At 44.9% G+C, this 26,502-nt stretch overlaps 1 protein-coding gene across 1 annotated transcript in view; it reads left to right on the top strand.

Annotated features, from left to right (window-relative positions):
* LOC309687644 (very long chain fatty acid elongase 4-like) overlaps nt 1–24,644 on the top strand; it is a gene marked incomplete at its 5' end in the record, with an annotated part of 36,684 nt that extends 12,040 nt beyond the window's left edge. Inside the window, 4 exons of the mRNA XM_082502737.1 lie at nt 21,715–21,886; nt 22,677–22,804; nt 22,955–23,041; nt 23,218–24,644. Of these exons, the coding sequence (XP_082358863.1) occupies nt 21,715–21,886; nt 22,677–22,804; nt 22,955–23,005 (351 nt within the window). The 3' untranslated portion in view covers nt 23,006–23,041; nt 23,218–24,644. The remainder of the gene's footprint in view (nt 1–21,714; nt 21,887–22,676; nt 22,805–22,954; nt 23,042–23,217) is intronic.
* Between the last annotated feature and the right edge of the window lie 1,858 nt (nt 24,645–26,502).

Below are 26,502 nucleotides of genomic sequence, written 5' to 3'. Positions count from 1 at the left end.
AGCTGCTATATTCGAACAAACGCCTTCAGAAGAGACTGCGACCTGAACGCAGTGCCTTCGACTGCTTGGCGACCAAAAACAAGTTACCACTATGTGACATGCAGTATGGTTTCACCTCCCAAAAAGCAGATGCCACCGAGATTTGAACGCGGATCGCTGGATTCAAAGTCCAGAGTGCTAACCATTACACCATGGAACCGATGTGAAACTGTGTGAACTGTCATGTCATGGCAACCTGTCTAAAAGTATTCAGCCAAATGATCAGTATGCATGACATTGTAGATTATTCGCACTACGTTTCCATGGCTGAACAGCTGCTATATGTGTTATGAGAAGGATAATGTGTGTTTCTTCCAAAGTATCTAACAGTGGTAACCTCCACCAAACTGGCACTGCAATGTCAGAATGGCTGAGCGGTCTAAGGCGCTGCGTTCAGGTTGCAGTCTCCCCTGGAGGTGTGGCTTTGAATCCCACTTCTGACATTGAAGCTTTACTCTTCTTGATATTGTGACAAAATACTCTTGGGTTAACCACGAGCTTTCTAAAAACTTGCATATAACAATTGTGCACCATTCATTGCTCATCTTTGCTGCCCATCATTACAACTTTGCTAATGATGGGCAGCAGGATAGTGTCATGATGTTACCTCAGACATGGTTAAAAGCCCTGTTAACGTAAGTGCTTCTCGCCGGGTGCGTTGGCGCGTGCCTGTAATCCAAGCTACCGCGAGGCTGAGGTTTGAGGATTGTTTGAGCTCAGGAGCTCTGAGCTGCAGCAGGCTATGTCGATCGGGTGTCCGCATTGCGTTCGGCATTGATATGGTGATCCTGGGGGAGCCTGAGACCACCAGGTCACCTAAGGAGGGGTGCCCAGGTCGGAGACGGAGCAGGTCAAAGCCCCCGTGTCGCTCAGTAGTGGGATCGCACCTGTGAATAGATGCTGTAGCGCAGCCTGAGCAATACAGCTAGACCCAATCTTTATACACATCCTTATACTTGTCTCTAGATCACACAGCAGCCTCATCAGCATGTCTTGGTCTTTTTAATTCAAGTCCAAAACACTCACAAATCTGCTGCTCTGCTTGTCCGGCACCACCTCCACCTGCAGGACAGCTGCAACTACATCCTCCACTCTAAACACGCCACCGCCCAGCAGGTGGAGACAAACTCAAAGTAGGACATTTCCTTGGTGAGGAGAGAGGATGGAACCAAAAATGCATTTATCCCCGTGTTCTGTGTTGATGAAAATCACCCAACAGGAAAGCAGCTGGGCATTCATTTGAAACCAGTTCACAGGTTGGGCTGTGGTTCCCCCTCTAGCGTGTCTGCTTGAACTTTCAACTGTGAACCTCGTAGATCCAACCTTCCCAACTGCTCATCTCGCAAAAGACAAAATAGAAGAACCCAGAATGTCTTTTTATACCTGCTCACGCTTTTTCACGCTTCCCTCACAGGACGTCACATTTCACACTTTGGCCATCCAATCAAGTTGTTGACATCTAATCATTCCTGTCCACCACACCTGATCTTTCTATTTCGATCTGACTTACAACATTTAACACAAACTTTTAAATCAATATATTTTCTTAGTAATTATTTTTATTTGTTTATTACATGCACTTAACATACAAGTATGTCAAATGGAAATCAGCAACTGCGTGGGATTATTCAACTAGTTGGCTGTTGCAATGTGTCAGGATGGCCGAGCGGTCTAAGGCGCTGCGTTCAGGTCGCAGTCTCACCTGGAGGCGTGGGTTCGAATCCCACTTCTGACAATTGTATCTTGGCACTTCTTTCTTCCTTCTACTATTGTATCTTTGATCAGTGGTTGTTGATTGATGGTCATGAGAATTTGCATAATCGTGATGAAGGAACTGACCTCCAAGCCCACTGTTCCTTCAGGGGGCTGCTTTCAGTCATTATGCAAATATACTGTTTATAAGATTGGGGAAACCTGCAGTCAGCTGACACTGAAGAGGTCACTTGGATGAGTGACGAGACATTTTTCGGACTGAAAACGCTACATTCAGATGAACAGAATCAACCTTTGGAGACTTCTTACTGTTGTGACAAAATACACTTGAAACTGGCAATTCTATATCAGTGGAGAACCAATTCCAACAGTCTAAGAGATGTCCATCAAGAGCCTGGGACGGTGGTATAATGTAGACCTCAATGATACCTGGCAACTTGACAAACGAAGGCAAAACTTGGCTAATGACCTCAGGCGGATTAACAACACTGCACTCCTTGAGTGAGGCTTGAGATGTCACTCAAGGACTCCCAGGACCCCATAGTGAGGGGCGCTGCTCCCACCCTAGCAACAGGGAGGAAGTGGACCACAGCCACGTCTGTGCTACAGGCCAAATCGGCTCTGAGCCATAATGACATGGTGGGTCGCGTCCAACAGGGCAGAGAAGGATTTGGTCTTGGCAACCTCGGTGGCAACAGGCATCTGTAACCGAACGTCAAAAAATGGTGGTGGAGGAGGTGTGTCGAAAGGAGGAAACAGTAAGACACGCCAGAGCCATAGCGCTGGCCAAGCAGGGTCACTGGATGAATTGGGAGAGTTTTGAAAAGAGGAAACTCTTATGGAGTGAAATCTGGTGAAATCGGTGGGACCTGATTTTTGGGGGGTGAAACCATACTGCATGTCTTCTCTGGCACATTGAATTTCTGTATGACTTGTGTTTTCTGTGAGAGCTTTATAAAATCAAGCAGCTAACCATGACGTCTGCCTTTACAAAACACTTGTCAATCACTAAAGAGTTCCTTCACTTGTCAGTCACTATGTGGTACTAAAGAGCTGTCTGAAATTCAGTTACTTTACTTAGTACTATGTTCCTCCTACGCCGAGCGGCGCATTGGGCAGCTAGTGATCTCCATCGATGTCGGTCAGCAGCGACTGCTTCAGCTTCGTCCCAGGCAATGTCGACAGTTCTCAGATCGTCCATAAATGTTCGACGCCATGTGATCTTTGGTCGGCCTTGCTTTCGCTTGCCAGTGCGTGGACGCCATGTCATGGTAATCTTAGCTGGGCGATGAGGGGGTAGGTGTAAAATATGTCCCGCAAAGCGAAAGCACCTTTCTGCAACAACATCGGCTAATGGGCGGGTGCCTGCTCTTCGTAGGACCTCCTCATTTGTTATTCGGTCCTGGTAGGAAATTCTCAGGATTCGCCGCAAGCCACGTTGTTGAAGCACGTTCAGGTGTTGAATAATTGCACTTGTTGAGCGCCAGGTTTCACTAGCGTAACGTGCAGTAGGGAAGACTATAGAGTTCAGTAGTCTGATCTTGACCCTTACATTCAGGGAGGTCGAGTTCCAAATAGGTTGGAGACGTCGCAGGACACCAACTGCCTTCCCTACTCTGCCGTCGACATCCCGATCAGAGACCCCGTCATTCGAGATGATGCTGCCAAGATATGTAAAATTCTCCACCTCTTCAGCACGTTGTTGGTTGATCATGACAGGAATGCGGGCACGTGCATAGCAAACTCGGAGTACCTTGGTTTTTTTGGCACTGATTCTTAATCCAACTTTCGTTGCCTCCCTCTGCAGGGCCGCGGTCAACGAAATTCAGTTACAACCCACACAAAGTTACAGATTGGAGTATCCGAGTGCTGAGGTGCGCTTGTGCGCAAAAGTCACAAACACTCTGCTGACTCACTAACTATACAGCTCCAAACCTCCTCCGACCTCAAAGTCAGCACAGAAAGTGGGCGCCACGAGCTTCGTAGTATGTGTTTACATGGCTGAATAGCTGCTATATTCGAACAAACATCTTCAGAGGAGACTGCGACCTGAACGCAGTGCCTTCGACTGCTTGGCGACCAAAAAAAAGTTATCACTATGTTTAATGCAGTATGGTTTCACCTCCCACTAAGCAGGGCCCACCGAGATTTGAACGCAGATCGTTGGATTCAAAGTCCAGAGTGCTAACCATTACACCATGGAACCGATGTGAAACTGTGTGAAATGTCATGTCATGGCAACCTGCCTAAAAGTATTCAGCCAAATGATCAGTATGGATGACATTGTAGATTATTCACACTACGTTTCCATGGCTGAACAGCTGCTATATGTGTTATGAGAAGGATAATGTGTGTTTCTTCCAAAGTATCTAACAGTGGTAACCTCCACCAAACTGGCACTGCAATGTCAGAATGGCTGAGCGGTCTAAGGCTCTACGATCAGGTTGCAGTCTCCCCTGGAGGTGTGGCTTTGAATCCCACTTCTGACATTGAAGCTTTACTCTTCTTGATATTGTGACAAAATACTCTTGGGTTAACCACGAGCTTTCTAAAAACTTGCATATAACAATTGTGCACCATTCATTGCTCATCTTTGCTGCCCATCATTACAACTTTGCTAATGATGGGCAGCAGGTTAGTGTCATGATGTTACCTCAGACATGGTTAAAAGCCCTGTTAACGTAAGTGCTTCTCGCCGGGTGCGGTGGCGCGTGCCTGTAATCCAAGCTACCGGGAGGCTGAGGTTTGAGGATCGTTTGAGCTCAGGAGCTCTGAGCTGCAGCAGGCTATGTCGATCGGGTGTCCGCATTACGTTCGGCATTGATATGGTGATCCTGGGGGAGCCTGAGACCACCAGGTCACCTAAGGAGGGGTGCACCGGCCCAGGTCGGAGACGGAGCAGGTCAAAGCCCCCGTGTCGCTCAGTAGTGGGATCGCACCTGTGAATAGATGCTGTAGCGCAGCCTGAGCAATACAGCTAGACCCAATCTTTATACACATCCTTATACTTGTCTCTAGAACACACAGCAGCATCATCAGCATGTCTTGGTCTTTTTAATTCAAGTCCAAAACACTCACAAATCTGCTGCTCTGCTTGTCCGGCACCACCTCCACCTGCAGGACAGCTGCAACTACATCCTCCAGCCTAAACACGCCACCGCCCAGCAGGTGGAGACAAACTCAAAGTAGGACATTTCCTTGGTGAGGAGAGAGGATGGAACCAAAAATGCATTTATCCCCGTGTTCTGTGTTGATGAAAATCACCCAACAGGAAAGCAGCTGGGCATTCATTTGAAACCAGTTCACAGGTTGGGCTGTGGATCCCCCTCTAGCGTGTCTGCTTGAACTTTCAACTGTGAACCTCTTAGATCCAACCTTCCCAACTGCTCATCTCGCAAAAGACAAAATAGAAGAACCCAGAATGTCTTTTTATACCTGCTCACGCTTTTTCACGCTTCCCTCACAGGACGTCACATTTCACACTTTGGCCATCCAATCAAGTTGTTGACATCTAATCATTCCTGTCCACCACACCTGATCTTTCTATTTCGATCTGACTTACAACATTTAACACAAACTTTTAAATCAATATATTTTCTTAGTAATTATTTTTATTTGTTTATTACTTGCACTTAACATACAAGTATGTCAAATGGAAATCAGCAACTGCGTGGGATTATTCAACTAGTTGGCTGTTGCAATGTGTCAGGATGGCCGAGCGGTCTAAGGCGCTGCGTTCAGGTCGCAGTCTCACCTGGAGGCGTGGGTTCGAATCCCACTTCTGACAATTGTATCTTGGCACTTCTTTCTTCCTTCTACTATTGTATCTTTGATCAGTGGTTGTTGATTGATGGTCATGAGAATTTGCATAATCGTGATGAAGGAACTGACCTCCAAGCCCACTGTTCCTTCAGGGGGCTGCTTTCAGTCATTATGCAAATATACTGTTTATAAGATTGGGGAAACCTGCAGTCAGCTGACACTGAAGAGGTCACTTGGATGAGTGACGAGACATTTTTCGGACTGAAAACGCTACATTCAGATGAACAGAATCAACCTTTGGAGACTTCTTACTGTTGTGACAAAATACACTTGAAACTGGCAATTCTATATCAGTGGAGAACCAATTCCAACAGTCTAAGAGATGTCCATCAAGAGCCTGGGACGGTGGTATAATGTAGACCTCAATGATACCTGGCAACTTGACAAACGAAGGCAAAACTTGGCTAATGACCTCAGGCGGATTAACAACACTGCACTCCTTGAGTGAGGCTTGAGATGTCACTCAAGGACTCCCAGGACCCCATAGTGAGGGGCGCTGCTCCCACCCTAGCAACAGGGAGGAAGTGGACCACAGCCACGTCTGTGCTACAGGCCAAATCGGCTCTGAGCCATAATGACATGGTGGGTCGCGTCCAACAGGGCAGAGAAGGATTTGGTCTTGGCAACCTCGGTGGCAACAGGCATCTGTAACCGAACGTCAAAAAATGGTGGTGGAGGAGGTGTGTCCAAAGGAGGAAACAGTAAGACACGCCAGAGCCATAGCGCTGGCCAAGCAGGGTCACTGGATGAATTGGGAGAGTTTTGAAAAGAGGAAACTCTTATGGAGTGAAATCTGGTGAAATCGGTGGGACCTGATTTTTGGGGGGTGAAACCATACTGCATGTCTTCTCTGGCACATTGAATTTCTGTATGACTTGTGTTTTCTGTGAGAGCTTTATAAAATCAAGCAGCTAACCATGACGTCTGCCTTTACAAAACACTTGTCAATCACTAAAGAGTTCCTTCACTTGTCAGTCACTATGTGGTACTAAAGAGCTGTCTGAAATTCAGTTACTTTACTTAGTACTATGTTCCTCCTACGCCGAGCGGCGCATTGGGCAGCTAGTGATCTCCATCGATGTCGGTCAGCAGCGACTGCTTCAGCTTCGTCCCAGGCAATGTCGACAGTTCTCAGATCGTCCATAAATGTTCGACGCCATGTGATCTTTGGTCGGCCTTGCTTTCGCTTGCCAGTGCGTGGACGCCATGTCATGGTAATCTTAGCTGGGCGATGAGGGGGTAGGTGTAAAATATGTCCCGCAAAGCGAAAGCACCTTTCTGCAACAACATCGGCTAATGGGCGGGTGCCTGCTCTTCGTAGGACCTCCTCATTTGTTATTCGGTCCTGGTAGGAAATTCTCAGGATTCGCCGCAAGCCACGTTGTTGAAGCACGTTCAGGTGTTGAATAATTGCACTTGTTGAGCGCCAGGTTTCACTAGCGTAACGTGCAGTAGGGAAGACTATAGAGTTCAGTAGTCTGATCTTGACCCTTACATTCAGGGAGGTCGAGTTCCAAATAGGTTGGAGACGTCGCAGGACACCAACTGCCTTCCCTACTCTGCCGTCGACATCCCGATCAGAGACCCCGTCATTCGAGATGATGCTGCCAAGATATGTAAAATTCTCCACCTCTTCAGCACGTTGTTGGTTGATCATGACAGGAATGCGGGCACGTGCATAGCAAACTCGGAGTACCTTGGTTTTTTTGGCACTGATTCTTAATCCAACTTTCGTTGCCTCCCTCTGCAGGGCCGCGGTCAACGAAATTCAGTTACAACCCACACAAAGTTACAGATTGGAGTATCCGAGTGCTGAGGTGCGCTTGTGCGCAAAAGTCACAAACACTCTGCTGACTCACTAACTATACAGCTCCAAACCTCCTCCGACCTCAAAGTCAGCACAGAAAGTGGGCGCCACGAGCTTCGTAGTATGTGTTTACATGGCTGAATAGCTGCTATATTCGAACAAACATCTTCAGAGGAGACTGCGACCTGAACGCAGTGCCTTCGACTGCTTGGCGACCAAAAAAAAGTTATCACTATGTTTAATGCAGTATGGTTTCACCTCCCACTAAGCAGGGCCCACCGAGATTTGAACGCAGATCGTTGGATTCAAAGTCCAGAGTGCTAACCATTACACCATGGAACCGATGTGAAACTGTGTGAACTGTCATGTCATGGCAACCTGCCTAAAAGTATTCAGCCAAATGATCAGTATGGATGACATTGTAGATTATTCACACTACGTTTCCATGGCTGAACAGCTGCTATATGTGTTATGAGAAGGATAATGTGTGTTTCTTCCAAAGTATCTAACAGTGGTAACCTCCACCAAACTGGCACTGCAATGTCAGAATGGCTGAGCGGTCTAAGGCTCTACGATCAGGTTGCAGTCTCCCCTGGAGGTGTGGCTTTGAATCCCACTTCTGACATTGAAGCTTTACTCTTCTTGATATTGTGACAAAATACTCTTGGGTTAACCACGAGCTTTCTAAAAACTTGCATATAACAATTGTGCACCATTCATTGCTCATCTTTGCTGCCCATCATTACAACTTTGCTAATGATGGGCAGCAGGTTAGTGTCATGATGTTACCTCAGACATGGTTAAAAGCCCTGTTAACGTAAGTGCTTCTCGCCGGGTGCGGTGGCGCGTGCCTGTAATCCAAGCTACCGGGAGGCTGAGGTTTGAGGATCGTTTGAGCTCAGGAGCTCTGAGCTGCAGCAGGCTATGTCGATCGGGTGTCCGCATTACGTTCGGCATTGATATGGTGATCCTGGGGGAGCCTGAGACCACCAGGTCACCTAAGGAGGGGTGCACCGGCCCAGGTCGGAGACGGAGCAGGTCAAAGCCCCCGTGTCGCTCAGTAGTGGGATCGCACCTGTGAATAGATGCTGTAGCGCAGCCTGAGCAATACAGCTAGACCCAATCTTTATACACATCCTTATACTTGTCTCTAGAACACACAGCAGCATCATCAGCATGTCTTGGTCTTTTTAATTCAAGTCCAAAACACTCACAAATCTGCTGCTCTGCTTGTCCGGCACCACCTCCACCTGCAGGACAGCTGCAACTACATCCTCCAGCCTAAACACGCCACCGCCCAGCAGGTGGAGACAAACTCAAAGTAGGACATTTCCTTGGTGAGGAGAGAGGATGGAACCAAAAATGCATTTATCCCCGTGTTCTGTGTTGATGAAAATCACCCAACAGGAAAGCAGCTGGGCATTCATTTGAAACCAGTTCACAGGTTGGGCTGTGGATCCCCCTCTAGCGTGTCTGCTTGAACTTTCAACTGTGAACCTCTTAGATCCAACCTTCCCAACTGCTCATCTCGCAAAAGACAAAATAGAAGAACCCAGAATGTCTTTTTATACCTGCTCACGCTTTTTCACGCTTCCCTCACAGGACGTCACATTTCACACTTTGGCCATCCAATCAAGTTGTTGACATCTAATCATTCCTGTCCACCACACCTGATCTTTCTATTTCGATCTGACTTACAACATTTAACACAAACTTTTAAATCAATATATTTTCTTAGTAATTATTTTTATTTGTTTATTACTTGCACTTAACATACAAGTATGTCAAATGGAAATCAGCAACTGCGTGGGATTATTCAACTAGTTGGCTGCTGCAATGTGTCAGGATGGCCGAGCGGTCTAAGGCGCTGCGTTCAGGTCGCAGTCTCACCTGGAGGCGTGGGTTCGAATCCCACTTCTGACAATTGTATCTTGGCACTTCTTTCTTCCTTCTAGTCATGGGTCTTTGATCAGTGGTTGTTGATCAATGGTCATGAGAATTTGCATAATTGTGATGAAGGAACTGACCTCCAAGCCCACTGTTCCTTCAGGGGGCTACTTTCAGTCATTATGCAAATATACTGTTTATAAGATTGGGGAAACCTGCAGTCAGCTGACACTGAAGAAGTCACTTGGATGAGTGACGAGACATTTTTCCCACTGAAAACGCTACATTCAGATGAACAGAATCAACCTTTGGAGACGTCTTACTGTTGTGACAAAATACACTTGAAACTGGCAATTCTATATCAGTGGAGAACCAATTCCAACAGTCTAAGAGATGTCCATCAAGAGCCTGGGACGGTGGTATAATGTAGACCTCAATGATACCTGGCAACTTGACAAACGAAGGCAAAACTTGGCTAATGACCTCAGGCGGATTAACAACACTGCACTCCTTGAGTGAGGCTTGAGATGTCACTCAAGGACTCCCGGGACCCCATAGTGAGGGGCGCTGCTCCCACCCTAGCAACAGGGAGGAAGTGGACAACAGCCACGTCTGTGCTACAGGCCAAATCGGCTCTGAGCCATAATGACATGGTGGGTCGCGTCCAACAGGGCAGAGAAGGATTTGGTCTTGGCAACCTCGGTGGCAACAGGCATCTGTAACCGAACGTCAAAAAATGGTGGTGGAGGAGGTGTGTCCAAAGGAGGAAACAGTAAGACACGCCAGAGCCATAGCGCTGGCCAAGCAGGGACACTGGATGAATTGGGAGAGTTTTGAAAAGAGGAAACTCTTATGGAGTGAAATCTGGTGAAATCGGTGGGACCTGATTTTTGGGGGGTGAAACCATACTGCATGTCTTCTCTGGCACATTGAATTTCTGTATGACTTGTGTTTTCTGTGAGAGCTTTATAAAATCAAGCAGCTAACCATGACGTCTGCCTTTACAAAACACTTGTCAATCACTAAAGTTATCCTTCACTTGTCAGTCACTATGTGGTACTAAAGAGCTGTCTGAAATTCAGTTACAACCCACACAAAGTTACAGATTGGAGTATCCGAGTGCTGAGGTGCGCTTGTGCGCAAAAGTCACAAACACTCTGCTGACTCACTAACTGTACAGCTCCAAACCTCTTCCGACCTCAAAGTCAGCACAGAAAGTGGGCGCCACGAGCTTCGTAGCATGTGTTTACATGGCTGAACAGCTGCTATATTCGAACAAACGCCTTCAGAAGAGACTGCGACCTGAACGCAGTGCCTTCGACCGCTTGGCGACCAAAAACAAGTTACCACTATGTGACATGCAGTATGGTTTCACCTCCCAAAAAGCAGATGCCACCGAGATTTGAACGCGGATCACTGGATTCAAAGTCCAGAGTGCTAACCATTACACCATGGAACCGATGTGAAACTGTGTGAACTGTCATGTCATGGCAACCTGTCTAAAAGTATTCAGCCAAATGATCAGTATGCATGACATTGTAGATTATTCGCACTACGTTTCCATGGCTGAACAGCTGCTATATGTGTTATGAGAAGGATAATGTGTGTTTCTTCCAAAGTATCTAACAGTGGTAACCTCCACCAAACTGGCACTGCAATGTCAGAATGGCTGAGCGGTCTAAGGCTCTACGATCAGGTTGCAGTCTCCCCTGGAGGTGTGGCTTTGAATCCCACTTCTGACATTGAAGCTTTACTCTTCTTGATATTGTGACAAAATACTCTTGGGTTAACCACGAGCTTTCTAAAAACTTGCATATAACAATTGTGCACCATTCATTGCTCATCTTTGCTGCCCATCATTACAACTTTGCTAATGATGGGCAGCAGGTTAGTGTCATGATGTTACCTCAGACATGGTTAAAAGCCCTGTTAACGTAAGTGCTTCTCGCCGGGTGCGGTGGCGCGTGCCTGTAATCCAAGCTACCGGGAGGCTGAGGTTTGAGGATCGTTTGAGCTCAGGAGCTCTGAGCTGCAGCAGGCTATGTCGATCGGGTGTCCGCATTACGTTCGGCATTGATATGGTGATCCTGGGGGAGCCTGAGACCACCAGGTCACCTAAGGAGGGGTGCACCGGCCCAGGTCGGAGACGGAGCAGGTCAAAGCCCCCGTGTCGCTCAGTAGTGGGATCGCACCTGTGAATAGATGCTGTAGCGCAGCCTGAGCAATACAGCTAGACCCAATCTTTATACACATCCTTATACTTGTCTCTAGAACACACAGCAGCATCATCAGCATGTCTTGGTCTTTTTAATTCAAGTCCAAAACACTCACAAATCTGCTGCTCTGCTTGTCCGGCACCACCTCCACCTGCAGGACAGCTGCAACTACATCCTCCAGCCTAAACACGCCACCGCCCAGCAGGTGGAGACAAACTCAAAGTAGGACATTTCCTTGGTGAGGAGAGAGGATGGAACCAAAAATGCATTTATCCCCGTGTTCTGTGTTGATGAAAATCACCCAACAGGAAAGCAGCTGGGCATTCATTTGAAACCAGTTCACAGGTTGGGCTGTGGATCCCCCTCTAGCGTGTCTGCTTGAACTTTCAACTGTGAACCTCTTAGATCCAACCTTCCCAACTGCTCATCTCGCAAAAGACAAAATAGAAGAACCCAGAATGTCTTTTTATACCTGCTCACGCTTTTTCACGCTTCCCTCACAGGACGTCACATTTCACACTTTGGCCATCCAATCAAGTTGTTGACATCTAATCATTCCTGTCCACCACACCTGATCTTTCTATTTCGATCTGACTTACAACATTTAACACAAACTTTTAAATCAATATATTTTCTTAGTAATTATTTTTATTTGTTTATTACTTGCACTTAACATACAAGTATGTCAAATGGAAATCAGCAACTGCGTGGGATTATTCAACTAGTTGGCTGTTGCAATGTGTCAGGATGGCCGAGTGGTCTAAGGCGCTGCGTTCAGGTCGCAGTCTCACCTGGAGGCGTGGGTTCGAATCCCACTTCTGACAATTGTATCTTGGCACTTCTTTCTTCCTTCTACTATTGTATCTTTGATCAGTGGTTGTTGATTGATGGTCATGAGAATTTGCATAATCGTGATGAAGGAACTGACCTCCAAGCCCACTGTTCCTTCAGGGGGCTGCTTTCAGTCATTATGCAAATATACTGTTTATAAGATTGGGGAAACCTGCAGTCAGCTGACACTGAAGAAGTCACTTGGATGAGTGACGAGACATTTTTCGGACTGAAAACGCTACATTCAGATGAACAGAATCAACCTTTGGAGACTTCTTACTGTTGTGACAAAATACACTTGAAACTGGCAATTCTATATCAGTGGAGAACCAATTCCAACAGTCTAAGAGATGTCCATCAAGAGCCTGGGACGGTGGTATAATGTAGACCTCAATGATACCTGGCAACTTGACAAACGAAGGCAAAACTTGGCTAATGACCTCAGGCGGATTAACAACACTGCACTCCTTGAGTGAGGCTTGAGATGTCACTCAAGGACTCCCAGGACCCCATAGTGAGGGGCGCTGCTCCCACCCTAGCAACAGGGAGGAAGTGGACCACAGCCACGTCTGTGCTACAGGCCAAATCGGCTCTGAGCCATAATGACATGGTGGGTCGCGTCCAACAGGGCAGAGAAGGATTTGGTCTTGGCAACCTCGGTGGCAACAGGCATCTGTAACCGAACGTCAAAAAATGGTGGTGGAGGAGGTGTGTCCAAAGGAGGAAACAGTAAGACACGCCAGAGCCATAGCGCTGGCCAAGCAGGGTCACTGGATGAATTGGGAGAGTTTTGAAAAGAGGAAACTCTTATGGAGTGAAATCTGGTGAAATCGGTGGGACCTGATTTTTGGGGGGTGAAACCATACTGCATGTCTTCTCTGGCACATTGAATTTCTGTATGACTTGTGTTTTCTGTGAGAGCTTTATAAAATCAAGCAGCTAACCATGACGTCTGCCTTTACAAAACACTTGTCAATCACTAAAGAGTTCCTTCACTTGTCAGTCACTATGTGGTACTAAAGAGCTGTCTGAAATTCAGTTACTTTACTTAGTACTATGTTCCTCCTACGCCGAGCGGCGCATTGGGCAGCTAGTGATCTCCATCGATGTCGGTCAGCAGCGACTGCTTCAGCTTCGTCCCAGGCAATGTCGACAGTTCTCAGATCGTCCATAAATGTTCGACGCCATGTGATCTTTGGTCGGCCTTGCTTTCGCTTGCCAGTGCGTGGACGCCATGTCATGGTAATCTTAGCTGGGCGATGAGGGGGTAGGTGTAAAATATGTCCCGCAAAGCGAAAGCACCTTTCTGCAACAACATCGGCTAATGGGCGGGTGCCTGCTCTTCGTAGGACCTCCTCATTTGTTATTCGGTCCTGGTAGGAAATTCTCAGGATTCGCCGCAAGCCACGTTGTTGAAGCACGTTCAGGTGTTGAATAATTGCACTTGTTGAGCGCCAGGTTTCACTAGCGTAACGTGCAGTAGGGAAGACTATAGAGTTCAGTAGTCTGATCTTGACCCTTACATTCAGGGAGGTCGAGTTCCAAATAGGTTGGAGACGTCGCAGGACACCAACTGCCTTCCCTACTCTGCCGTCGACATCCCGATCAGAGACCCCGTCATTCGAGATGATGCTGCCAAGATATGTAAAATTCTCCACCTCTTCAGCACGTTGTTGGTTGATCATGACAGGAATGCGGGCACGTGCATAGCAAACTCGGAGTACCTTGGTTTTTTTGGCACTGATTCTTAATCCAACTTTCGTTGCCTCCCTCTGCAGGGCCGCGGTCAACGAAATTCAGTTACAACCCACACAAAGTTACAGATTGGAGTATCCGAGTGCTGAGGTGCGCTTGTGCGCAAAAGTCACAAACACTCTGCTGACTCACTAACTATACAGCTCCAAACCTCCTCCGACCTCAAAGTCAGCACAGAAAGTGGGCGCCACGAGCTTCGTAGTATGTGTTTACATGGCTGAATAGCTGCTATATTCGAACAAACATCTTCAGAGGAGACTGCGACCTGAACGCAGTGCCTTCGACTGCTTGGCGACCAAAAAAAAGTTATCACTATGTTTAATGCAGTATGGTTTCACCTCCCACTAAGCAGGGCCCACCGAGATTTGAACGCAGATCGTTGGATTCAAAGTCCAGAGTGCTAACCATTACACCATGGAACCGATGTGAAACTGTGTGAAATGTCATGTCATGGCAACCTGCCTAAAAGTATTCAGCCAAATGATCAGTATGGATGACATTGTAGATTATTCACACTACGTTTCCATGGCTGAACAGCTGCTATATGTGTTATGAGAAGGATAATGTGTGTTTCTTCCAAAGTATCTAACAGTGGTAACCTCCACCAAACTGGCACTGCAATGTCAGAATGGCTGAGCGGTCTAAGGCTCTACGATCAGGTTGCAGTCTCCCCTGGAGGTGTGGCTTTGAATCCCACTTCTGACATTGAAGCTTTACTCTTCTTGATATTGTGACAAAATACTCTTGGGTTAACCACGAGCTTTCTAAAAACTTGCATATAACAATTGTGCACCATTCATTGCTCATCTTTGCTGCCCATCATTACAACTTTGCTAATGATGGGCAGCAGGTTAGTGTCATGATGTTACCTCAGACATGGTTAAAAGCCCTGTTAACGTAAGTGCTTCTCGCCGGGTGCGGTGGCGCGTGCCTGTAATCCAAGCTACCGGGAGGCTGAGGTTTGAGGATCGTTTGAGCTCAGGAGCTCTGAGCTGCAGCAGGCTATGTCGATCGGGTGTCCGCATTACGTTCGGCATTGATATGGTGATCCTGGGGGAACCTGAGACCACCAGGTCACCTAAGGAGGGGTGCACCGGCCCAGGTCGGAGACGGAGCAGGTCAAAGCCCCCGTGTCGCTCAGTAGTGGGATCGCACCTGTGAATAGATGCTGTAGCGCAGCCTGAGCAATACAGCTAGACCCAATCTTTATACACATCCTTATACTTGTCTCTAGAACACACAGCAGCATCATCAGCATGTCTTGGTCTTTTTAATTCAAGTCCAAAACACTCACAAATCTGCTGCTCTGCTTGTCCGGCACCACCTCCACCTGCAGGACAGCTGCAACTACATCCTCCAGCCTAAACACGCCACCGCCCAGCAGGTGGAGACAAACTCAAAGTAGGACATTTCCTTGGTGAGGAGAGAGGATGGAACCAAAAATGCATTTATCCCCGTGTTCTGTGTTGATGAAAATCACCCAACAGGAAAGCAGCTGGGCATTCATTTGAAACCAGTTCACAGGTTGGGCTGTGGTTCCCCCTCTAGCGTGTCTGCTTGAACTTTCAACTGTGAACCTCTTAGATCCAACCTTCCCAACTGCTCATCTCGCAAAAGACAAAATAGAAGAACCCAGAATGTCTTTTTATACCTGCTCACGCTTTTTCACGCTTCCCTCACAGGACGTCACATTTCACACTTTGGCCATCCAATCAAGTTGTTGACATCTAATCATTCCTGTCCACCACACCTGATCTTTCTATTTCGATCTGACTTACAACATTTAACACAAACTTTTAAATCAATATATTTTCTTAGTAATTATTTTTATTTGTTTATTACTTGCACTTAACATACAAGTATGTCAAATGGAAATCAGCAACTGCGTGGGATTATTCAACTAGTTGGCTGTTGCAATGTGTCAGGATGGCCGAGCGGTCTAAGGCGCTGCGTTCAGGTCGCAGTCTCACCTGGAGGCGTGGGTTAGAATCCCACTTCTGACAATTGTATCTTGGCACTTCTTTCTTCCTTCTACTATTGTATCTTTGATCAGTGGTTGTTGATCAATGGTCATGAGAATTTGCATAATCGTGATGAAGGAACTGACCTCCAAGCCCACTGTTCCTTCAGGGGGCTACTTTCAGTCATTATGCAAATATACTGTTTATAAGATTGGGGAAACCTGCAGTCAGCTGACACTGAAGAAGTCACTTGGATGAGTGACGAGACATTTTTCCCACTGAAAACGCTACATTCAGATGAACAGAATCAACCTTTGGAGACGTCTTACTGTTGTGACAAAATACACTTGAAACTGGCAATTCTATATCAGTGGAGAACCAATTCCAACAGTCTAAGAGATGTCCATCAAGAGCCTGGGACGGTGGTATAATGTAGACCTCAATGATACCTGGCAACTTGACAAACGAAGGCAAAACTTGGCTAATGACCTCAGGCGGATTAACAACACTGCACTCCTTGAGTGAGGCTTGAGATGTCACTCAAGGACTCCCGGGACCCCATAGTGAGGGGCGCTGCTCCCACCCTAGCAACAGGGAGGAAGTGGACCACAGCCACGTCTGTGCTACAGGCCAAATCGGCTCTGAGCCATAATGACATGGTGGGTCGCGTCCAACAGGGCAGAGAAGGATTTGGTCTTGGCAACCTCGGTGGCAACAGGCATCTGTAACCGAACGTCAAAAAATGGTGGTGGAGGAGGTGTGTCCAAAGGAGGAAACAGTAAGACACGCCAGAGCCATAGCGCTGGCCAAGCAGGGTCACTGGATGAATTGGGAGAGTTTTGAAAAGAGGAAACTCTTATGGAGTGAAATCTGGTGAAATCGGTGGGACCTGATTTTTGGGGGGTGAAACCATACTGCATGTCTTCTCTGGCACATTGAATTTCTGTATGACTTGTGTTTTCTGTGAGAGCTTTATAAAATCAAGCAGCTAACCATGACGTCTGCCTTTACAAAACACTTGTCAATCACTAAAGTTATCCTTCACTTGTCAGTCACTATGTGGTACTAAAGAGCTGTCTGAAATTCAGTTACAACCCACACAAAGTTACAGATTGGAGTATCCGAGTGCTGAGGTGCGCTTGTGCGCAAAAGTCACAAACACTCTGCTGACTCACTAACTGTACAGCTCCAAACCTCTTCCGACCTCAAAGTCAGCACAGAAAGTGGGCGCCACGAGCTTCGTAGTATGTGTTTACATGGCTGAACAGCTGCTATATTCGAACAAACGCCTTCAGAGGAGACTGCGACCTGAACGCAGTGCCTTCGCCCGCTTGGCGACCAAAAACAAGTTATCACTATGTGACATGCAGTATGGTTTCACCTTCCAATAAGCAGGTCCCACCGAGATTTGAACACGGATCGCTGGATTCAAAGTCCAGAGTGCTAACCATTACACCATGGAACCGATGTGAAACTGTGTGAACTGTCATGTCATGGCAACCTGCCTAAAAGTATTCAGCCAAATGATCAGTATGGATGACATTGTAGATTATTCGCACTACGTTTCCATGGCTGAACAGCTGCTATATGTGTTATGAGAAGGATAATGTGTGTTTCTTCCAAAGTATCTAACAGTGGTAACCTCCACCAAACTGGCACTGCAATGTCAGAATGGCTGAGCGGTCTAAGACGCTGCGTTCAGGTTGCAGTCTCCCCTGGAGGTGTGGCTTTGAATCCCACTTCTGACATTGAAGCTTTACTCTTCTTGATATTGTGACAAAATACTCTTGGGTTAACCACGAGCTTTCTAAAAACTTGCATATAACAATTGTGCACCATTCATTCCTCATCTTTGCTGCCCATCATTACAACTTTGCTAATGATGGGCAGCAGGATAGTGTCATGATGTTACCTCAGACATGGTTAAAAGCCCTGATAACGTAAGTGCTTCTCGCCGTGTCTGGTGCCGCGTGCCTGTAATCCAAGCTACCGGGAGGCTGAGGTTTGAGGATTGTTTGAGCTCAGGAGCTCTGAGCTGCAGCAGGCTATGTCGATCGGGTGTCCGCATTGCGTTCGGCATTGATATGGTGATCCTGGGGGAGCCTGAGACCACCAGGTCACCTAAGGAGGGGTGCACCGGCCCAGGTCGGAGACGGAGCAGGTCAAAGCCCCCGTGTCGCTCAGTAGTGGGATCGCACCTGTGAATAGATGCTGTAGCGCAGCCTGAGCAATACAGCTAGACCCAATCTTTATACACATCCTTATACTTGTCTCTAGATCACACAGCAGCATCATCAGCATGTCTTGGTCTTTTTAATTCAAGTCCAAAACACTCACAAATCTGCTGCTCTGCTTGTCCGGCACCACCTCCACCTGCAGGACAGCTGCAACTACATCCTCCACTCTAAACACGCCACCGCCCAGCAGGTGGAGACAAACTCAAAGTAGGACATTTCCTTGGTGAGGAGAGAGGATGGAACCAAAAATGCATTTATCCCCGTGTTCTGTGTTGATGAAAATCACCCAACAGGAAAGCAGCTGGGCATTCATTTGAAACCAGTTCACAGGTTGGGCTGTGGTTCCCCCTCTAGCGTGTCTGCTTGAACTTTCAACTGTGAACCTCTTAGATCCAACCTTCCCAACTGCTCATCTCGCAAAAGACAAAATAGAAGAACCCAGAATGTCTTTTTATACCTGCTCACGCTTTTTCACGCTTCCCTCACAGGACGTCACATTTCACACTTTGGCCATCCAATCAAGTTGTTGACATCTAATCATTCCTGTCCACCACACCTGATCTTTCTATTTCGATCTGACTTACAACATTTAACACAAACTTTTAAATCAATATATTTTCTTAGTAATTATTTTTATTTGTTTATTACATACACTTAACATACAAGTATGTCAAATGGAAATCAGCAACTGCGTGGGATTATTCAACTAGTTGGCTGCTGCAATGTGTCAGGATGGCCGAGCGGTCTAAGGCGCTGCGTTCAGGTCGCAGTCTCACCTGGAGGCGTGGGTTCGAATCCCACTTCTGACAATTGTATCTTGGCACTTCTTTCTTCCTGGTACTCATGGGTCTTTGATCAGTGGTTAGAGAGTTAATCTCATACAGCTTATGACAAAATTTGATCCGAAGTGATTGATGGCCCTAATCACGACCTTTTGACCTCCTGCCCCTCCCCCCCCGGAAGCGTGTAATGAGCGTGACGAATCACATCCGGAGAAGGGGTGTGGGAAACCCCCCGCGTGTCGAATTGCATCCTGAGAAGGGGGGGTGAACCCCGGAAGCGCGCCATCTGTTGCTAACCGTGTCGAATTGCATCCTGAGAAAGGAGGGGGGGAACCTCCGGAAGCGCGTCATCTGTTGTTGGGAAAAAAAAGGTTTTAGAGGGGAGGGGGAAACCTCCGGAAGCGCGCCATCTGTTGGAGGAGAATAAAAAAGCAGAGAGGTGGAGTCCGTCACAATTTCTAAGGCACAGACACAAGATGGATTTCCTTCTGCAGCCCAGCAGCGTTCCTGTGTCCGATGAGATCTGCTCTCCCAAAGAAGAAGGCTTTGAATATGACATATTCAATCTCGATCCGGACCTTATGACCCTACCGGAAATACTCCGGAAGTGTCTAGTCATTTTCAGACCTGTTGCGTCATGTTCCCTAAGCACAGCGGTGATGCAGCAGCTGATTCTGTGATGTATAGAGAGACAGAGCGGGTGTAATTTTACTTTCTTAAGCTGCACCGGCGTTTGTAATGGAAATAAAGAGTGACTTCCTGTAGAGATTTCAATAGTATTTTATTTTCCTATAATACAGACGCTGTAAAAAACCTTTAAGATACACCATAGCTTGTGATGAAAAGAAGAACTTTCTATCCGCTTGTAACCTACAGGCTGCCTATGTGTAAAAAACGAATAAATATCCCTTAGTGAATACTACTTTTCCTTTTGAGAGACTGAAAAACAAACCAGCGACAGGCGATCTTGTTTCACTCACACACACACACACACACACACACACACACACACACACACACACACACACACACCCCGCGGGCCAAGGAGGAGTTTTTTTCTTCAATACTTTAACAATAAGTTTTCTCAATAGATAGAAAATGATGACGCTGAGGAGTCAACATCCGATATTATCATTGCTTGTAACCCGGTAAATAATTTCGTACATCTCCCCATAAAACAAGTCTTAGCGGGGAAAAAAGCTCATTTTCGAATAAGTTTATTAAAGCACCCCCCTCTGTGGGAAAGAGTCAACCATGAGGCGAGTTTTGTCAACAGCAATTGTCCATTTGGTAAAACAAATATCCGTCTCAAAGTCGTATTTTACCGTTGCAGAATGCGGAAAACAGACGGCGTTCGCAAGAAGGCACACACACACACACACACACACACACACACACCCCGCGGGCCAAGGAGGAGTTTTTTTTCTTCAATACTTTAACAATAAGTTTTCTCAATAGATAGAAAATGATGACGCTGAGGAGTCAACATCCGATATTATCATTGCTTGTAACCCGGTAAATAATTTCGTACATCTCCTCCCCTAAAATAAGCCTTAGCGGAAAAAAAAGCTCATATTCGAATAAGTTTATTAAAGCACCCCCCTCTGTGGGAAAGAGTCAACCATGAGGCGAGTTTTGTCAACAGCAATTGTCCATTTGGTAAAACAAATATCCGTCTCAAAGTCATATTTTACCGTTGCAGAATGCGGAAAACAGAAGGCACACACACACACACACACACACACACACACACACACACCGCGGGTCAAGGAGGAGTGAGACGGCAGAATAGTTTTTTTCTTCATTACTTTTACAATGGGATTTCTCAATAGATAGAAAATGATGACGCTGAGGAGTCAACATCCGATATTATCATTGCTTGTAACCCGGTAAATAATTTCGTACATCTCCCCATAAAACAAGTCTTAGTGGAAAAAAGCTCATATTCGAATAAGTTTATTCCCCTCTGTGGGAAAGAGTTTTTTTCTCAGAGTCAACCATGAGGCGAGTTTTGTCAACAGCAAGAACAAAGCCAGACAACTGTTGCCCATAAGGTAAAACAAATATCCGCCTCTAAGTCGTATTTTACCGTTGCAGAATGTGGAAAACAGACAGCGTTCACAAGAAGGCATTCAAAAAAAGGAAATTGGATACCCCAACTCTCCCGACTGCACACACACACACACACACACACACACACACACACACACACACACACACGCTTGCATAGATAAAATCTGAATATAGTAGTGGGACTTCAGCTGTTTATGTAACTTACTATCTTAAGACTTTTGTGTCTACAATAATTAGTTTCCTTGGAACCAGATCCCTACCTGTTAATAATTCTCCACTGTACCCATGGTTCAGAAAATTACAGTCAGCCTGCCAGGGACACGTCACTCAGAGAGCTTTTAGAAACATGAGAGGCATCCATACATTTAGAGCACGGGTCTGTTATCAGAAAAAAGTACAAGCCGGAGTTGAATGGTGTTCAGTTTCACCTTCCTTCCTGTTGCTCTATGACGTAGTTTGAAACAGAAACCACAAGTGAGTCAGTCTCGGGTCGAGGTTAGGATTTCCAAAATCAGAGTTCACACACATGATCATATATGTTCATATGTTAACAGTCTTTTTCTTCCCCTTCTTTATTTCTGCGGGAGTCAGGTGGCAGGAACTCTGTGGAGGTATTTCATCTCCAAAGGCATTGAGTATCTGGACACTGTGTTTTTCATCCTGAGGAAAAAATTTAACCAGGTCACCTTCCTGCACGTCTACCATCATTGCTCCATGTTCACGCTCTGGTGGATTGGCATCAAGTGGGTGGCAGGAGGACAGTGTGAGTAGCTTACAACACAGCAGACATCAGCTATATGATATATATATGAATTTATCAGCATTGCTGTTGATAAAGCCTTCATCGGCTCTGTAGTTTTGTGGTTTATACTGGGTGAGGGCTGGGAAGAGACACAAATGCCTTGGTGGATGCTTCAGGAAGCTAAACCAAACATGTGGAGCTACTTGTCTATAAACCTTTTATTCACTACTGGTTAATGTATTCATTATTGTTGTTTGTTGAGCTTATTTATTTTTATTTTTTTTATAATATGCATCTGCATATTAACAGCCATGCTAGCAACTCTGTAAAGGTATACCATTGGCAGAGGAGCACTTTGAGCTAAGTGCTAATGCCAACAAGGCAACATGTTGAGAGTAATAGCATTTAATCGCTGAAGTTTACTATTGGGTACAATGTTTATCATGTTCACAGTATGTATTTAGCATGATAACACGCTATCACTTGCTAATTAGTAAACACAGGTGCAGCTATATGTATATTTGCAAGTAGATGATTGTGACTGAGAGTAAACTGAGTCTGAACACTGATGAGGAAGCTAGATGACAAATTTCACTGAAACCCACAAGCATAGTATCGTCATATGTAGCTTGGATAGTTTAATCTGGATTCATGGGCCCCTGGACCTACACTTGTTTGTATCTCCCACCCCCTCAACTATTGCCTTTTTATTGGATACAGACAGCAGGAGTTCAGAGCAACTCAGTTTAAGATTTTTTTTAACTATAGTAAGCAGAACAAAATTAAAAACTTATTGTTTCTTCTACTGCAGCATTCTTTGGTGCACATATGAATGCGATGATCCATGTCCTGATGTACCTGTATTACAGTCTTGCCTCCTGTGGACCTAAGATCCAAAAGTACCTGTGGTGGAAGAAGTATCTGACAATTATCCAGATGGTAGGTTGATTTCCAGGGTGGCTGATTTTGAAATTAAATATACTGATTGTAGGGATCATTTGACTGAAAATCATTCTTCTTGCTATGAAAGAACGGTGAAAACACAATATGGTGCAAAAGCATAACTCTTATTCTCTCTTTGGGGCTCAGATTCAGTTCCATGTCACCATCGGTCACACGGCCTTGTCTCTCTATCTCTAAAGACAGAGCACATATCTGAACCACTGGAACACAGAGGTAAGAGAAATCTGTGGAGATACATGCGAAGGATTAAACTATAAATTAGTTAATATTAGATTATTTCTGCCAAGAAAAATGTTGCCTGAGTTGATGTAGCAGTAATCTTGTTTGCGTTGGCCATGTTTCTTTTGGTTTGTGTTACCTTACCTGCTTTTCTTTCATACTCTCTTTAGGTAATAAAGCCACATCTTTACCATGAAGCTACCTTTGGCTCTGGTGTTTGCACTCACCCTCCCCATCATCAGGGCTCAGGTTCCTCACTGGGGCCCGTGTCCAGAGCCTGCTGTTCAACCCCCCGTCAGCCTTAAACAGGTACCAGTGACGATGCAGACTGTGCAGAATATGCTGAACACATTAGGCGTGAATGTCATGAGATACTTCTTCTCTCGCACAGTTTGAAAAGGAAAAAGCTGACACCACAAACATTATCAGAGATTTCTGTTAAACGAGAATTTATTAATATAAATATTGTTTTCATGTGAAAAAATAATTTAATTTATTAAAAGTACTTTTTATTTATATAGTTTATAATATATATATATATATTTTTTTTTTTTTCAGCATTTCAGCATAATCTTTGTTGTAAGTCAACTCAGTACCCAAAGTATTGTGTAAGTAAAGCTTTTCAGTACCTTTAATAGCATAGAAATGTGCATACATTAGTACAATAACTGAATAAATGAAGACAGACTTTTTCCCAGAGGGGAAACTTGGCAAAACATTGTGTTTAATTACTTCCTCAGCTGGTGTAGAGTAGGTTTTTATAAAACACATACCATATATCAGAGTATGTAGATTTATTCATAGTCTGCCGACCCCCTCTTCTTCTTCTCTGTGTTGGTGTTGTTGTTCGTGTGCGTGTGTGTGCGTGTGTGTGTGCGTGCCTTAGAAGTCAAATAATACATTAGCCATACTTAAAAAACATCTGAATTTCATTTAGAACTGAGATTCTAAGTTGTAAGCAGAAATCTTATGCACAGCCAGAAACATGTTTCCCCACTTTCACAATGCTGAGGTGTCAAATCCACAACCCCCAACAAATGGTTTGTTACACGCGGGTGTGAAGGGCAACCTTTACTTACACAGCCTCACACACAGTAGATTTTTAAAGTTTTTGGGTACAGTGGTTTAGCCACAGATGCAACATCCACTTTTGATAAAGATCCCTCCACCTGTTTATTTCTTAAGAAATTAAGCATCTTTATTAAGCTCTTATTTATAATTGTCTACACAATAATAGACACCGTGTGCTCTGTGACATTATAGTCTTCTACTGCTGCTTCCATCGGTTTGCATTTTAAACTCCCAGCCTTTCAGTTTGTTATGAACGACTTTATATCACAAAATGTTAGAAATATAAAGTGATCCATGCGACTTTTTTATTTTTTTTATTTTTTTATTTTCTGTTTGATGGAAGGACTTAAGACACGAGTTATTTAAACAATTCTAAATGACAGTGTGATGGCCATAGCACTTTATGCGGGTCAAATGTGTTAAGGATAATGTTTATCAATGTAAAATTGCAAAGAACCTTTGAATAGATTATAACATTTTGTAAACAGTTACCTCAGAAGCTGTATTGGTAGATCTATGTATGTAAGGTAAAACTATCCACAGTACTTCCACTTAAGTAGCTAAACACATAAAGTCACCCTTACCAATAATCCGCTGCTCCTTAAAAAAGTAGCACAAACAGACAACTGATTGAGCAATGATAAGTAGAGCTACCCGAGGCCGAGACTCAAGCAGAAGAAAATTAAAAGTTGTTGTTTTTGTGGCTCGAAAAATTAAAGAAAGTATGTTTAATAATTCAACAAGACCCGCACCTTCAACACATGTACATTCAAATTCTGGTACAGGCTCATCATTGCTGCTGTTCAATAGTTTTTATCCGTTTGAAAAAGTCATTTTACGGCTTTAATGTTTCCAGCTGATAAGGAGAATGAGCGCATTTTAAATGAGCGTTCAAAGGCTTTAAACATCTGCTTTGTCTGTAACGACAGTATCAAACTACAGAGCATTGTTTTTACTAAAATTCAACATTTTCAGATGAAAATTTGGCTGCTTTTTGTTTTTTTCACTGTAACACCCACCTCAACGCCATTTTTAGGATATTCTTGGTGATCCCACCTTTTTCATATTTATGCTTCTGGCACTGAGGGTATCTAATACGCATGTTGTCACTGTGTTTGTACTACCAGCTGTGAGGGCTCTGCTTTTGCTTTGAGCAGTCTGTTTTTATTTTGTCTCGTGAGTGTGTGTGTTTTTCAAACGAGATCCTCGTCAGTTTGATTTTGTTACCACAAACTTTGTGTGAAGTTCACAACAGAGGTAAAGAGATTTAAACACCCCAGTTTAAGGAGGCAGGCAGGGGTTGAACCAGCTGCACAGGGCTGGTGAAGCAGAGAGTGTCGGGGGGAGATGTGCAACAGAAGCAGAGGGAACATTTTACAAGATGATAAATGGCAGATTTAGATGATTAAGGATTTGTTGACAAGATTAAAAGACACGTCCGTCAGAGTTCAACAACATTACAGTTTGATTAAATAAAAAAGTTTTTAGACTACACAAGGTTCATTTTCTCCTCTGATAGTAATCATATTAAACATGTCAAGAAAGAAAGAGTATAAAGAAAATAGTAAATGTGTGTCTAATTAAACTCTTCCTGTGAGCCTTACATCATCCTTTAATATGTTTGGTGTTACAAACTTGAAGAAGCACGGAAAAGATCATCAGACATTAATCTAATCAGTTTGCAGCCTTCATTCGTATTGAAAAGTTGAAATCTTCCCTGCTAGACCCAAGTGCAGCGTTTAACACCGTCGGCCATAACATTTTATTACAGCTATTATTAAATGGAGAGTCCTCTTCACACACTGAGGTTAATTATGAAGCTCCACAGGCTTCTGTGCAAAGACCAGTTCTGTTTACATTATACGTGCTTTAGAAGACATAGCATACCACAGGTCAGCTCAGCAACATTTCGACTTTGGCTTGTTTTTTCTGGTTAACGTTAATTACGTAATTTAGAATTAAAGTTTAGTGTTTTTAGCATTTAGGATGGCCGTGGCGAGTAACTCAAGTGCTGTAAACATTTCATGAAACCTCATCAAAAGTTATCTGAGTTGGAAGGGTGGCTGTTAATAAGCCATTCTTAAGGAAGGAGAACAGAGAAAAATAAGGCTGAGGTGTGCCAAATTACACAAGAAATTGACTGGAAAAAGAAATCAGCTGTAATATGTCTTATGGAGTAATGATTCCAAATTTGAAATATGCATGGAAGAGGTCCGAAGAGAGATACAACAGTGAATGTCTATAGCCGTCTTTAACACAGCGTGTTTACTCTACCGTGCTTTGAGCCTGTAGGTTACAAGCGGATAGAAAGTTCTTCTTTTCATCACAAGCTATGGTGTATCTTAAAGGTTTTTTACAGCGTCTGTATTATAGGAAAATAAAAT

The sequence above is a fragment of the Aulonocara stuartgranti genome (genome assembly GCF_965226115.1).
Source record: "Aulonocara stuartgranti genome assembly, chromosome: 14".
Classification (NCBI taxonomy): Eukaryota; Metazoa; Chordata; class Actinopteri; order Cichliformes; family Cichlidae; genus Aulonocara; species Aulonocara stuartgranti.
This window is presented reverse-complemented; position numbering and strand designations above follow the sequence as displayed.